Source organism: Aedes albopictus, chromosome 3 (genome assembly GCF_035046485.1).
Source record: "Aedes albopictus strain Foshan chromosome 3, AalbF5, whole genome shotgun sequence".
In the NCBI taxonomy this organism is placed as follows: Eukaryota; Metazoa; Arthropoda; class Insecta; order Diptera; family Culicidae; genus Aedes; species Aedes albopictus.
The window spans coordinates 426,771,093-426,783,374 of record NC_085138.1 but is presented as its reverse complement, the minus strand read 5'-3'; the positions used below and the strand labels follow the sequence as shown (position 1 = coordinate 426,783,374).

The 12,282-nt window shown below is 39.2% G+C and overlaps 1 protein-coding gene across 8 annotated transcripts in view; it reads right to left on the bottom strand.

The window, feature by feature from the left end:
* Positions 1-201: 201 nt before the first annotated feature.
* Positions 202-12,282, bottom strand: part of LOC109410678 (protein amalgam) — a 373,824-nt gene continuing 361,743 nt past the window's right edge. For all 8 annotated transcript variants that reach the window (XM_062856460.1, XM_062856461.1, XM_062856459.1 and 5 more), the window contains 2 exons: positions 7,444-7,614; positions 202-961 (listed from right to left, as the gene is read on the bottom strand). In XM_062856460.1, the coding sequence (XP_062712444.1) occupies positions 773-961; positions 7,444-7,614 (360 nt within the window). In that variant the 3' untranslated portion in view covers positions 202-772. The remainder of the gene's footprint in view (positions 962-7,443; positions 7,615-12,282) is intronic.

Genomic DNA, 12,282 nt, shown 5'->3' with positions numbered 1-12,282 from the left:
GAGAGCTCGTCCCGTTATGGCCCTCAATAGAACGCGGTCAAAAGGTCACCTGGTTCCTGGTTCAAATTACCCGCATCCCAGCGCGGGACCAACAATCCGAGTACAATATCTCCGGGGAGGATTAACTGCCACCACAGCCAAATGACCGGTGCTCAAATCACACACTGATTTCTCTTCAATGATTACGGCAGTATGGTGGGATCGGGTTTTTAAAATTACTTTATTTAAAAAATGGGTACCATTTTGCTGCGGTTTCACATTATTCACAAAGGATGATTCCAACCAATTGACGGTTGAATGCTCGCTTGCTTTCACTAGGACATGTACTTACGGCTAGTTTACACTTACAGGTTTGTAATTATACTTCTCATCGATTTGTTTTTCGGTAGTTTACTTTTGGGGTCTCTCTAGAAGTCCTCGTCAGACTATCAGCGGTAAAATTAGAATCTATTTTACAAAAGGAATGAGTTATAGTATCTTGAATCTTATGTCTACATCATAGCATCTTGTCTTTGTAAATCTTTTATATCATCTTCTTCGTCGTTTGTTTAAGTCGAATTTCGAATTGAGTTTTTCAAATTTTAGCAATCTTATTTTATTTCTGTTTCACCTAATCAAAGTCATTACAAAAGGAAATGCCCTTTGGGACACCTGTTTTGAATCTCTTCTCTATGATCAAGCTTAAGACTCACATCTCTATGCTCCAAACTTCTTTTATCACATAAGAAATAAATATATCCACATTAGATTAGTGACTTGAAAACTAAAATTCTTACAGGAAACGCATTATTCTTTGCAGCAATAAAATTCCGAGTACAATCAGCCAACTGGTACAGCTACTTGATTGAGCTCTGTTGGCCCAACCGAAAGGATTGCCAAAAGCGGTCGATCCCAGGGTCTGCTCAACGTCCTCCTCCGGCATGTCGCTGCTCAGGGTGTAGAACTGGAAGATGTCACTGACCTGGAATAAGAAAAGGAAGCCACGTATTAAGCAGAAGATCCTCTCTAACATGGAATGCAAAAAAAAAAAACAGTTTGTTCAAACAGGTTTTACACATTGGGTTTAGTGCCAGTGATGAATCGGAAAGGTCATCACATATGACCCAAACGTAGTACTTGCAGAGACTTCCACCTTTTTAAAACGAAACAAAACTTGCTCCCCTCTGATCGGCGCTTTTCAACCCATGGTAGCATTACAACCAAATAGACATAGCACTCCCTAAAGCAGTTTCATGCCATGCATCAATGACCAGATTCGATTATAGCTTATGGAGGTTGCAGGTGCATTTCAGAGGTATCCAGGAGTTTCAGGGGTACCAGAAGGTCGCAGGGACATTTCAACGGGTTCCATAATGACACAGGGAGTGTCAGATGCACTTCAGGAGGTCTCAAAGACGTTTCAGAAGGTCTCAGGGGGTTCCAACAGGCCTCAAGGACGCTTGAAGGGGTCTAAGTGGTTCCAAATGAGATCAAGAAGGTCTAAATGATGTTTCAGGGGTCCTCAGGGGTGATTCTGAGGCCTCAGGGGCGTTTCAGGAAGTCCGAGTGGGTTTCAGAGTGGTTCTAGGGTGTCTCAAGGGTGCTTCAGGAGGTCTCAGGGGCATTTCAAGGGGTCTCATTGGTTATTTGGGGGTCTCAAGGGCATTCCAAGGGATCGTAGAAAGTTTCAGGGGGTACCAGGAGGTCTTAAGGGCGTTTTAAGGGATTTCATAGGGTTTCAGAGGCGCTTCAAGGGGTCACAGGATGTTCCAGAGGGTTTCAGGAAGTTTTAGGGAGCTCTAGGGGGTATCTCTTTTGGCCTCGTTTAAACGCCAAGAAGCTAGATTTGTTCAGTCATTTCTTATTTTTCCCAATGAATTTGAATTCCCTTAAATTGCATTTTCTAAGATGAAATACAACATTTCAATCGATTGGCTAGGACTCAAATTATGAACGATTCCTTAACTCATTGGAGACAGAGGGGCTAACAAGCCCCCGGCGATGAATCCGAACATAACAAACGTGTTCAAGACGGGCGAGGTTGTGGCAGCTGTGGCGAAACAATTCGGTTCGAAAGGGTTAACTCAGGAGCGGTCGTGTCGTGTACTGAGTATACATACCATGAAAAAAGCACGCTTGTGGGATACAGTGTGAGAGTGGTGTCGCTGAGGATGGCTTCATGCTAATGTTGAAAGATTCTCTCTAATTGTTGAGTGGTTTTCTCTGGTTGTCGACGTTTTACAAATTTGTCAGGTTTTCGATTTTCAAGTTTCAAGGGAGTATTCGGTGCGGTACACGGAGGTTCCTTGGAGCTTCTATAGAAGTTTCAGGGATATTTAAGAGGAGTTTTAAGGCATGTAAAGGCTTTGCATGAGATTACAGGGCAGTGAGTTATGAAGTGTCAATGTCAACCGACGTTTCAAGCAGAAATTGAGGCAACCACACATTTTTCTATACAAATTGAAATCGGGATATATGTATATTAGCGTGGGTCATCGGAACCGTTTTCTCAGATCCAAGCTTTTTTGGTTCCGTTTCGGGTCCTGAGTATCTGTGCAAAATTTGAGCACGATCGGTTGCGTTTACACTTTGCGCATTGCAATAGAGATATGTATGGGATTTTGTATGGGAAAACATACTTTTTTGCATTTTTGTCATAAGTTGAAAAAGTTTGTCTGGAATTTTTTAACCGATACTGTAAAATGATAGCCTAAGATGTTCTGAAAAACTTTGTTGAAGACTGCAAAGCGATCACAAAAGAAATTACTTGATATCACAAAAGAAATTACTTGAGGAATCCAGCTTGAATTCTTGGAGGAAGGCCAAGAGGAGTTCCTGGTGGAATTCCATGACAACCTTTATAACCATATGACAATCTCTTGGATAAAAATTGTTGGAGGAATCACCGGAGGAACTTTTAGAGAAATTTCAGGAAAAATCTCAGGACAAATTCTTAGAAGGATTCTGGGATGCATTATTGTAGATATTTCAGCAGAAGTCCTAGGAGGAATTGCTGGAGGAAACTATGCAGGAATCTCTAGAGAAACCCCGTCAGGGATGCCTGGGGAAATCCAAAGAGAAATTCTTAGCAGAAACCCCTGGAGAAATACCTAGAGAATTCCCAGGTAGAACCGGAAGAAGTATTCTGGAGGAATCCATGGATTCTGAAAGAATCTTCTGGAAGATTTCTTGGAAGAATTTCAGCAAGAATTCCAGGATACATTCTTAGAATATTTCCTGGAAGTATCATAGTTATAAATACTGGAGCATTCGTAGTAAGAATAGCTGGAAGAACCGCAGCAAAAACTGCTTGAGGAATCCTAGCTAGAGTTTCAGGAGGAAAGGCAATAAGAGTTCCTGGAGAAATTTCATGAGAAATTATTGAACGAATCCCTGGATGAAATCTCCGAAAGAGTTCCTGGAGGAATTACCAGAAAAAAATTTGGAGGAATCTCAGAAATATCCCAACTAACAAAAGAAGCTGCAAAACAGCTTATGTGGGTAACGCTTTTGCAAGAAAGTCTTATGCAGTAGAAATGTAGGCTGGTATTGCCATGAATAATCTCAGCAAGAATTCTTGAAAGAGTCCCACGAGAAATCTCTAGAGTAATCCCTACAAGAACTACTAGAGGTATTACAGTAGTAATTACTGGATGAGTCCTAACTGGAATTGCTGGTAGAATTGCTTGAGGGGTCCAGCTGGAATGAAATCGCGGAAGATGTTCCTGATGAAATCTTCTAAGGAACTAATAGAATGATCCCAGAAAGATTGTCTTCAATGATCCCTCCAAGAATTCTTAAAGGAATTCCCGGAGGTATCAAAGAAAAAAAATTCTATTCGGAATTAATGGAGAAATCTTTACAGGAATTATTAGTTAAACCCCATCAGGAATGCCGGCGGCATTCCGACAAAAGTTCGCTGAATAAATACTTGGAAGAATAACTCTCCTTGTCAGAATCTGTTTAGGTATTCTGGATGAATCCATGGAAGAGTCCCTGAAGAATCGCAGATGATATTTCTGGACGAATCTCAGGAAGATTTCCCGGAAGTATTACAACAAGTAAGTATGCCGGTTTAGAAATACCAAGAGGATTCCCCAATAGTATTCCAGGAAGTAGAACAGTTGGAATTTCTGGAGGAGATTTAAAAGGAAATACTTGAGGAATCCCAGCTGGAATTCATGGAGAAAGGTTGATAGAAATTCCTATACAAATCTCATGAGGAATTTTTGGAAGAATATTTGGATGAAATCTCAAGAAAAATTCCTAAATAAATCCTCGAAAAAAGCCCGGAAGAATCACCAAAGGTATCTCTGGAAAAATCCCAGAAAAATTGCTCGGAAGAATTTCAGCAATGATGCTAGAACAAATCTCTAGAGGAAACCCTAGTATAATTCCTTAAACATTCAGGACGCGCGCCATCAAGTAACTGAACTGCACCGCGTTCGCGCTGTATACGACTAATGAGTTTTTTTGGGTAGTGTTGTACTTTTTACAACAGTGCGCATCCCGAAGAGTTAAGGTAACACAGCTAGAATTTCTGAAGGAGTTTTATGAAAAAAAAATTCTAGACGACACACAGCAGGAATTACTTCAGGAACCTCTGCTACCTTCCACGAGGAAGGCCAACTGGAGCTCCTGAATGAATCCAATGAAGAATTTCTACAGGAATCCCTGGGTAAAATCGCTATAGGACTTTCTGAGAAAATCACCGGAGTAACTTCTGGAAGAAGGCCAGGAATTGTTTTGAATAATCCCATAAGGAATTCCTGAAGGAATCCCACTAAAAATTTCCAGATGAATCCCAAGAAGCATTCCGAGAAGTATCATAGTAAGAATTAAAAAAAAAATCCATGAAAAGATTGCTGGAAGAATCTCTGCAGGAAATTTTAGTGAAACCCCATCAGAAATATTTGGAGAAATCCTAAAAGAAGTTCATTGAAGAAATAACGGGATGATTCCAATAAGGAATAACTAAAGAAATCACTGGAATAATCTATAGAGATTTTGGAGAGCTATTGATAGCCAATTCAATAATGATAGGGACTTGGAGGACCAGAGAATATGAGATTAGATTTTCGGATCCGTTAACACATCGGATGTGATCTGATTGATGGTCAACTAATAACTTAAATTTATTTACAACAGTTCAGGTCAATTCAACTAGTGTTGTGATAAGACAAATTTGATCATTAGTGTAGGAACACGAAGCTCTGGCTATAGAAGTGGTTGATCGCCAGCACGATGGTCGAGTCCACCACAAGATATTACTGGAGGAATCCACGGAGAACAAGAACAGCTCAGAATGATGTTAAAATCTTGAAAAGCTCAAACAAACGTAAGGATTTCTGGATCCTTAAAGTGAGTGTATCCTCAGCAGTGTCAAGTTTACATAGGGAGGAAACTGTCAAGTACAAACGTTCTCCGGATACGCAACAGTCGGAATTGATGATTGTATTGAAGCTTGTAGTTCGTTATGAAAATCGAGTAAGGGAACATATGAAGTTGCCACTGCTCGAACCTTGCAGATGCTTTCTTGGTACTTGGTTAGCTACATCTCGTAGCGGTGACTCCACGTCGAATAAAGCAATCGCCTCCAGATGCCCGGAGCGTTTAGAGTCCAAGGTCCTTCTGAAAAAAAAAAAAAAAAACAAGCTGTGCGCGGCTTACCACGAAACTAACGACCCCTTCCTGGTTTTCTGCTGAATATTATTTAAGCTTGTTGCTCCTCTGGCACACGAACCCACTACTATATCGATCTCTTTACATACTTGATTCAATTCGTAGTTAATGTGACGCCACCAAATGCTGTCCTCCAGTTTACCACCAAGTGAAAAAGGCTACCCGGCCCGCGGCGACATTTTGTGCGGCCCGCGACACAAATAAAGAAAAATTATAGATTTTGGCCCAAGGAATAACATTTTTTAATTTTAATGTTAAATTCAAAAAATGATTTTCTTGGAGTGTATTTTTATTGATAAGAGTTTATATTTCATAGAAATATTTAAACACTTCTTTTCGCTTACAAATTTCAAGAAAGTTACAGATTTCTTCCATGTGAAAGTTTTTGTGAAACAATATTTCAACAAGAACTTTTTGTAACTTTAGAAATGAATTATAATTCTACGATCATTCAAAAATTTGATTTTTGTCATAAAATTCAGCAAGCTCTGGTACAACATAAAAACATTTCTAGGATTCAGGATACATCAAAATCTAAAACAAAAACGTTTTCCTCTTGGCAATATGTAAATAAATATATTGTCTTAATCCTAGGGTGGATGCATACGAAACATCGTATTTTACAAATCAGAGAATCAGAAAATCAGAGAATCAGAGAATTTCAAGAGCAAACTTATGTTTCTCTGACAGATTTTGGGCCGCTGAATCCGAATCCAGGCTCAGATTTGCTCCAGCACGTCAAGATTTCGGGCTATACATCAATTTATAGGGCAAAATATGCGATTTTGGGCTTTTTTGACATCAAGCCATTAAGCATGGAAATATTTTTTTTAAGCAATTAAAGAGTAAATTAGTTAATTAACATCTAAATTAACGACTCATGCAAAATATTTTGTTTCACCAAATCGAATTTGATAGTTTTAAGCGATTTATGTTAGATACGATATTACTCATACAAGTCACCCTCCAAAAGTTGCATGTAAGGACATACTAACATAAAATGCTCAAATCTATCAAATTTGATTTGGTAAAACGATATATTTTGCATGAGTCGTTCATTTAGATGTTAATTGACCAATTTACTTTTTGAGTGCTTAAAAAAAATATTTCCATGCTTATTGGCTGGCAGTCAAAAAAAGCCCAAAATCGCATATTTTGGTATAGCTTTGAGGTATAGCTCAAAATTGTGACGTACTGAAGCAAATCTGAGCCCAGATTCGGATTCCGCGGACCAAAATCTGTCAGAGACACATAAGTTTGCTCTTGAGACAAAAAAAAAATTGCGCTGTGTTCGTTTTCGTAAAAGGTAGTTGGGCATCATTTGCGGTGTTTTGTGGCTCTCGGATCCTGGCTGCCCACAAATATAGCCTATTCATTGGAAGTCACACAATCAAATTTCGCTTCTGTATTTAGTGAAATGATGGTCATTCAAAACATTTCCCATGCATATTTAATGTTTCTATTTCGGTAGTTGAATGAAATCCCAACATTATTTAGAAATCTTTCCTCTCTAAACAGCAACGAGAAACACTTCGAAAAGCATTGAGTGATGTGGATTAAAATCCAAAACATTCACGCCCCACGACCAATGTCGGAAATGATTGCATAGAAAATTAAAACTTATCTCCGAAACTCATTTGGTCCATCCGATCCGAGACTGGCATCATAAGCAGAAGCACTTTGCCACCTTCCTTCCCATATGGTGCGGTGTTTAAAACCACACACACACACACACACACACAGTTCTCAGCTCCACTCCCCGCGACATTCACTTTCACCTACCTCGTTCCAGCCGTATCGATTTTTCGCCTGCACGATCGTCTCGTACACCGAGTTCGGGTCCAGGTTCCGGATGGTGTACGTCATGATGTGCCGGTAGGATTCGGCCCGGGTCGACGGTGGATTCAGGATGACGTCGTGCCATCTGCCCGGATGCTGATAAGACTCGTTCATCTGGTGACGGTGACGGTGACGGTTGCCGAATCGGTGCATGCAAATGTGATTCGGGGGGAAGAGAAAATAGTTGTTAGTGTACGGGAAATTGATTTGGGGGGGATTACTGCATCGGTTTTGTGTGGTTGAGTAAATATTCATATGTAGCAATAGAGAGTATAAGCAATGCAGATTTTTATAGAAACAGTCCAAGGCCCCAAATTATTTGTATTTATGGACAGATCCTTATATTCCAAGACAATTATAAAAGAAACTTGTTTTAGACTTTTCTGTTTAAACATAAATGTAGAGTGGTAACTTTTGTTTTTTTACGATCTTCATAAAAAATAGAAAATTTTCCTCTACAGAAGTTTGTGTTAATGATTTTGTATAACGCTAATTAGATAGCTTACTAGCCTTGTACGAACGATTCCATACAGTTAGCTCAAATTTTGTCCAATAATATCTTAAGATGTGCTCATTTCACCTACAAAATCAGTGCAGTACTTTTTGTTATAGCAATGAAAGAATATTAAATTTTGTACAGCCCTTAGTTTTGCTTGCCAGCGCTGTAACTTTTGAATTTGGCAAAGGAAATGGCTGAAATTTTGAACACAAACCTCTCTCAATGCATTTGTTGCATAGGCAAAATTTCAAAAAAATCAGTGCACTATTAACAATTTTATAGTCGAAACATGTATTGGGACTCAATGTGATTTTAGCTCCTCAGACAGCAATTGGTAAGCACCCTTTATTGTTTCGATTGTACTATTGAAAGTGCTATACCAATAATCATCAAATTTTGCAGGCATAATATACACATAATCTGTGAGAATTTTATGAAAATTGGCAGAGGAATTCAAAAGCTATGTTTGCCTATATAGCACATGAAAACACAAATAGTTTTCACTAACACTTACCCCTATCAACACCAGTAGCTTTCAAACCAAAATTGATGAAATTTTTCAAGAAAGCGTCTCTATAAGTATCATAACTGCTAACGAAATTTTATAATTATCATCACAGAACTTTGAACTGTAGCATAAAAGAACTATCTATTATGCGAATGAAAATTGGTGTTGATTGTACAAAATGCTTAAAACCACGTCTATTTGTTTTTCATCGACAGTTAAGAGTAATGCATCGATTTTTATGAAATTTGTCACAAATAATAAATATGCACCAATGAATTCTCAGTCAATTATTTGGCCAACTTTACCGATTCATTACAGAGCTTCAACCGTACTTCTGTGTCCCGATTATTGCGGATACAGGCTTTACACCAAACTTAAGAGTTCTGTATATGCATTAGCATTGGACAAATCTGGCTGAAACATCGTTTTTTGTGAATTTATTCGAATCGGATCAGCAGAATCGATTCACCGATTTAATCGAATGCTTTGAACCGATGTTTTCATATCGATTCGATATTATAAAATATTACAAAACTATAAAATGATTCGTTTGCTGCGTGTAGTTCAAATTCATGGTATGTTTTACTTGTCTAAATAAATTCAATATCAAAATTTGAGATTGCACATCGAAAATTTCGCGAATATAACGTGTATAACAGTGCTTTCTGAAAAAAGAAAGTTGAAATATTATTGATTTTTGATTCGAAAGAAATATCATGAGATCCTGATATTCCCCAGAACTCTGAGAAGTATTCCCATATAGTTCTGAGAGAATTCTCCCAGAATCCTGAGAAGAATTCCAATAGCGGTTCTTTCACATTCTTGAGATAATTCATCTAGAATACTGTGAAATTTCCAAGAAACTTGGAAGAAATGACCCAGAATCCTGAAACGGTAGCTCAGAACCCTAAGAAGGATTACTACAGAATCGTGAGAAAGGTTCCCTCAAAATACTAGGCCGGATTGCCAAAAAAACCTGAGATACACCCACACATAATTCTTGGAGATAGGATTCTCCCAGAATCTTGAGAAGAATTCCTACCGAATCCTTTTATGTATTCTCCCAGAATTCCCTAAAAATCCTTTGTAGAATCCTTTAAAATGCTGATAATTCTGCCAGAATCTCGAAAGATATTCCCCAGAATTCTACGAGTGACTCCCCCAGAATCCTCAGAGCGATCATATGAGGGGTTCTTCCAGATTCTTAAGAGAAATATATCCAGAAACCTAAGAAGAATTTATCCGAAAATCTGATAAGGATTCTTCCTGAAAGGGATTACCAAAACTTCTATAATGGACTTCCCCAGCATCTTGTGAAGGATTATCTAGAACTCTGAAAGGTATATGTACCCGCATAAAACAGAAAATATATCGTAGATTCCTGAAAGACATTCCCCCAGAATCTTTAAAAGGACTCCCCTAAACTTCTGAAAGGGATTGTCTCAGAACTCTGAGAGTGATTCCTCTAGAATATTTTGAATTATTACACCAGAATCTTGTCAGGGATTTTGCCTGATTACTAGAATCCTGAAAAGAGATTTCTGGGAGTAACTGCTCAAGAATACAGAAAACAAAATTCTACTGGGATTCTCGTAGAGGGGTTTCTTCCGAACCCTAAGAGGAATCACAAAATCTATGCGAGGGGTTCTTAAAAATCCAAATTTCTGTAGATAATTCTACCCAGAATCTCGTGAGAGATTCTTCAATTATAATTAATTCTGAAAGAAAGTGCCCTGGAATCCTGAGAGAAATTTCCCCAGAAAGCCGAATTTTGAGAATATCTTGGGAAGAGTACTCGCTGAATTCTGAGAATGCTGAATATGATTCTCCAAGAAGTCTGAGAGGAGATCCTGAGAATTTATTGATTTGTTTTTATTAAAGAGACTTTCAGCCCTTGACTGGTTCGTCTCTAAATCCTGAGAAAGCTGAGAAAGATTTCCTCAAAATTCTGAGTGGGATCCTAAGTGAGGGTTTTCCAGAATCCTTAGAAGAATAAACCCAGATCATCTAGAAATTTCTTAAAATCCTGATAGGGTTTTTACCCTTGGTAGAGAACCCTGGTAGGAAAAACCCCAAAATCAAGAAATGAATTCCCTTAGAATCCACAGATTCCTTAGGACTATAGGTATCCCCATATAATACTGCTGAGAAAAATTCCTCCAGAACTTTTAAAGGGACTTTCCCATAACTGTGAGAATTCCTTTAAAATTCTGTGAGAGATTCCTTCAAAATGCTGAAAATTATCACCCCAGCATCTTGGGAGACCTTATTCTAGAAAAGAGAGAAAGACGCTTCCAATAGGAATTCTCCCTGGGTTCTATTAAGGATTTCCCTAGAATCCTTGGAGAGATTACTCCAGTTTTCTGAGATGGACTCTCTCAGAATCTTAAATAGAAAATTCTTCCAGAATCCTGAGGGATTGCCTCAGATTCCCGAGATGGGTTCTCTCTGAATCCTGTGACGGATTGCCTCAGGATCCTGAGAGAAGTTTTTCCTCGATATTCTCCCAGAATGCTTAAACGGATATCCCCAGAATACCCTGGCGGATTCTTCCAGAATCCTGAGAGGGATTCTCCTGTAGTATTGAAAGACATTTGGTTAGAATCCTGAAAGAGATTGCCCAATAACTCAGAGAGAAAGTCTCCACACTATTGAGAGAAATATATCTAGAATCCTGAGAGGAATTCTCAGAAAAAAAAAATGTTCGGAATCTGGAGATGGACTGACCTAGAATCCTGAGAAGGATGTGCTAGAACGCTGAAAGGGATTCTCTAGACCATAAGGAGGATTCCTATAGAACCCTGAGAAAGATCCACTAAGACTCCTGGGGGGGATTGCCCAAGAAACCTGATATAGAGGTACGTTTTTCTGTAGTTTTGGTATTCAATGGAATATTATGCGGAATATTTTTCCTGAACATCCCAGATCATCCAAATTATTCTTGAGTTTAGATCCTTAAGGCTAAATACACTAAAACCTCTTTTTATGCATGTTTTTTTTTATGCACTTTTTATTTATGCACCTTTTTTTATGCCCTGCATAAAAAGAGGGAGAGCTACTCAGAACCAATATTGTGCATAAAAATATTTAATAATGACAGGAACTATTGCAATGGCGAACGGGGGGGTGTTTACAGATGAGAGCAAAGGAACGTTACAGGTTCGTTTTTGGGTGTGTCCGAAGGTCTCATGTGCGTTACATGGGCTCCGAGTGTGTCTTAAGGGGATTTCGGAGTCATTTCGGGAGTCTCAGAGCATTTTAGGCTGGTTTCAAAGCCGTTATGGAGGCGTTTTTAGGGGTTTTGGTTTAAGAGGATTTATTTAGACATTTCAAGATGTTCCAGATCATTTTCGGCGTGATTCTGAGGCGTTACGGAAGCGTTACGGAGGAGTTTTCGGGATGTTCGGAACCTCTCAGGTGCGTTACATGGGGTCCGAGGGGGTTCAAGGGGGATTTCGGAGGCATTTCAAAATGTTTCAGAGCATTTTCGGCGTGATTCAGAGGCGTTACGAAGGAGTTTTCGGGGTGTTCGGAGCCTCTCAGGTGCGTTACATGGGGTCCGACGGGGTTTAAGGGGGATTTTGAAGGCATTTTAAGACATTTCAGAGAATTTTCGGCGGGATGCAGAGACGTTACTTATACGTTACGGAGGAGTTTTCGGGGTGTTCGGAGCTTCTCAGGTGCGTTACACGGGGTCCGGGGGGGTTTAAGGGGGATTTTGGAGGCATTTCAAAATGTTTCAGACCATTTTTGGCGTGATTTGGAGGCGTTACGG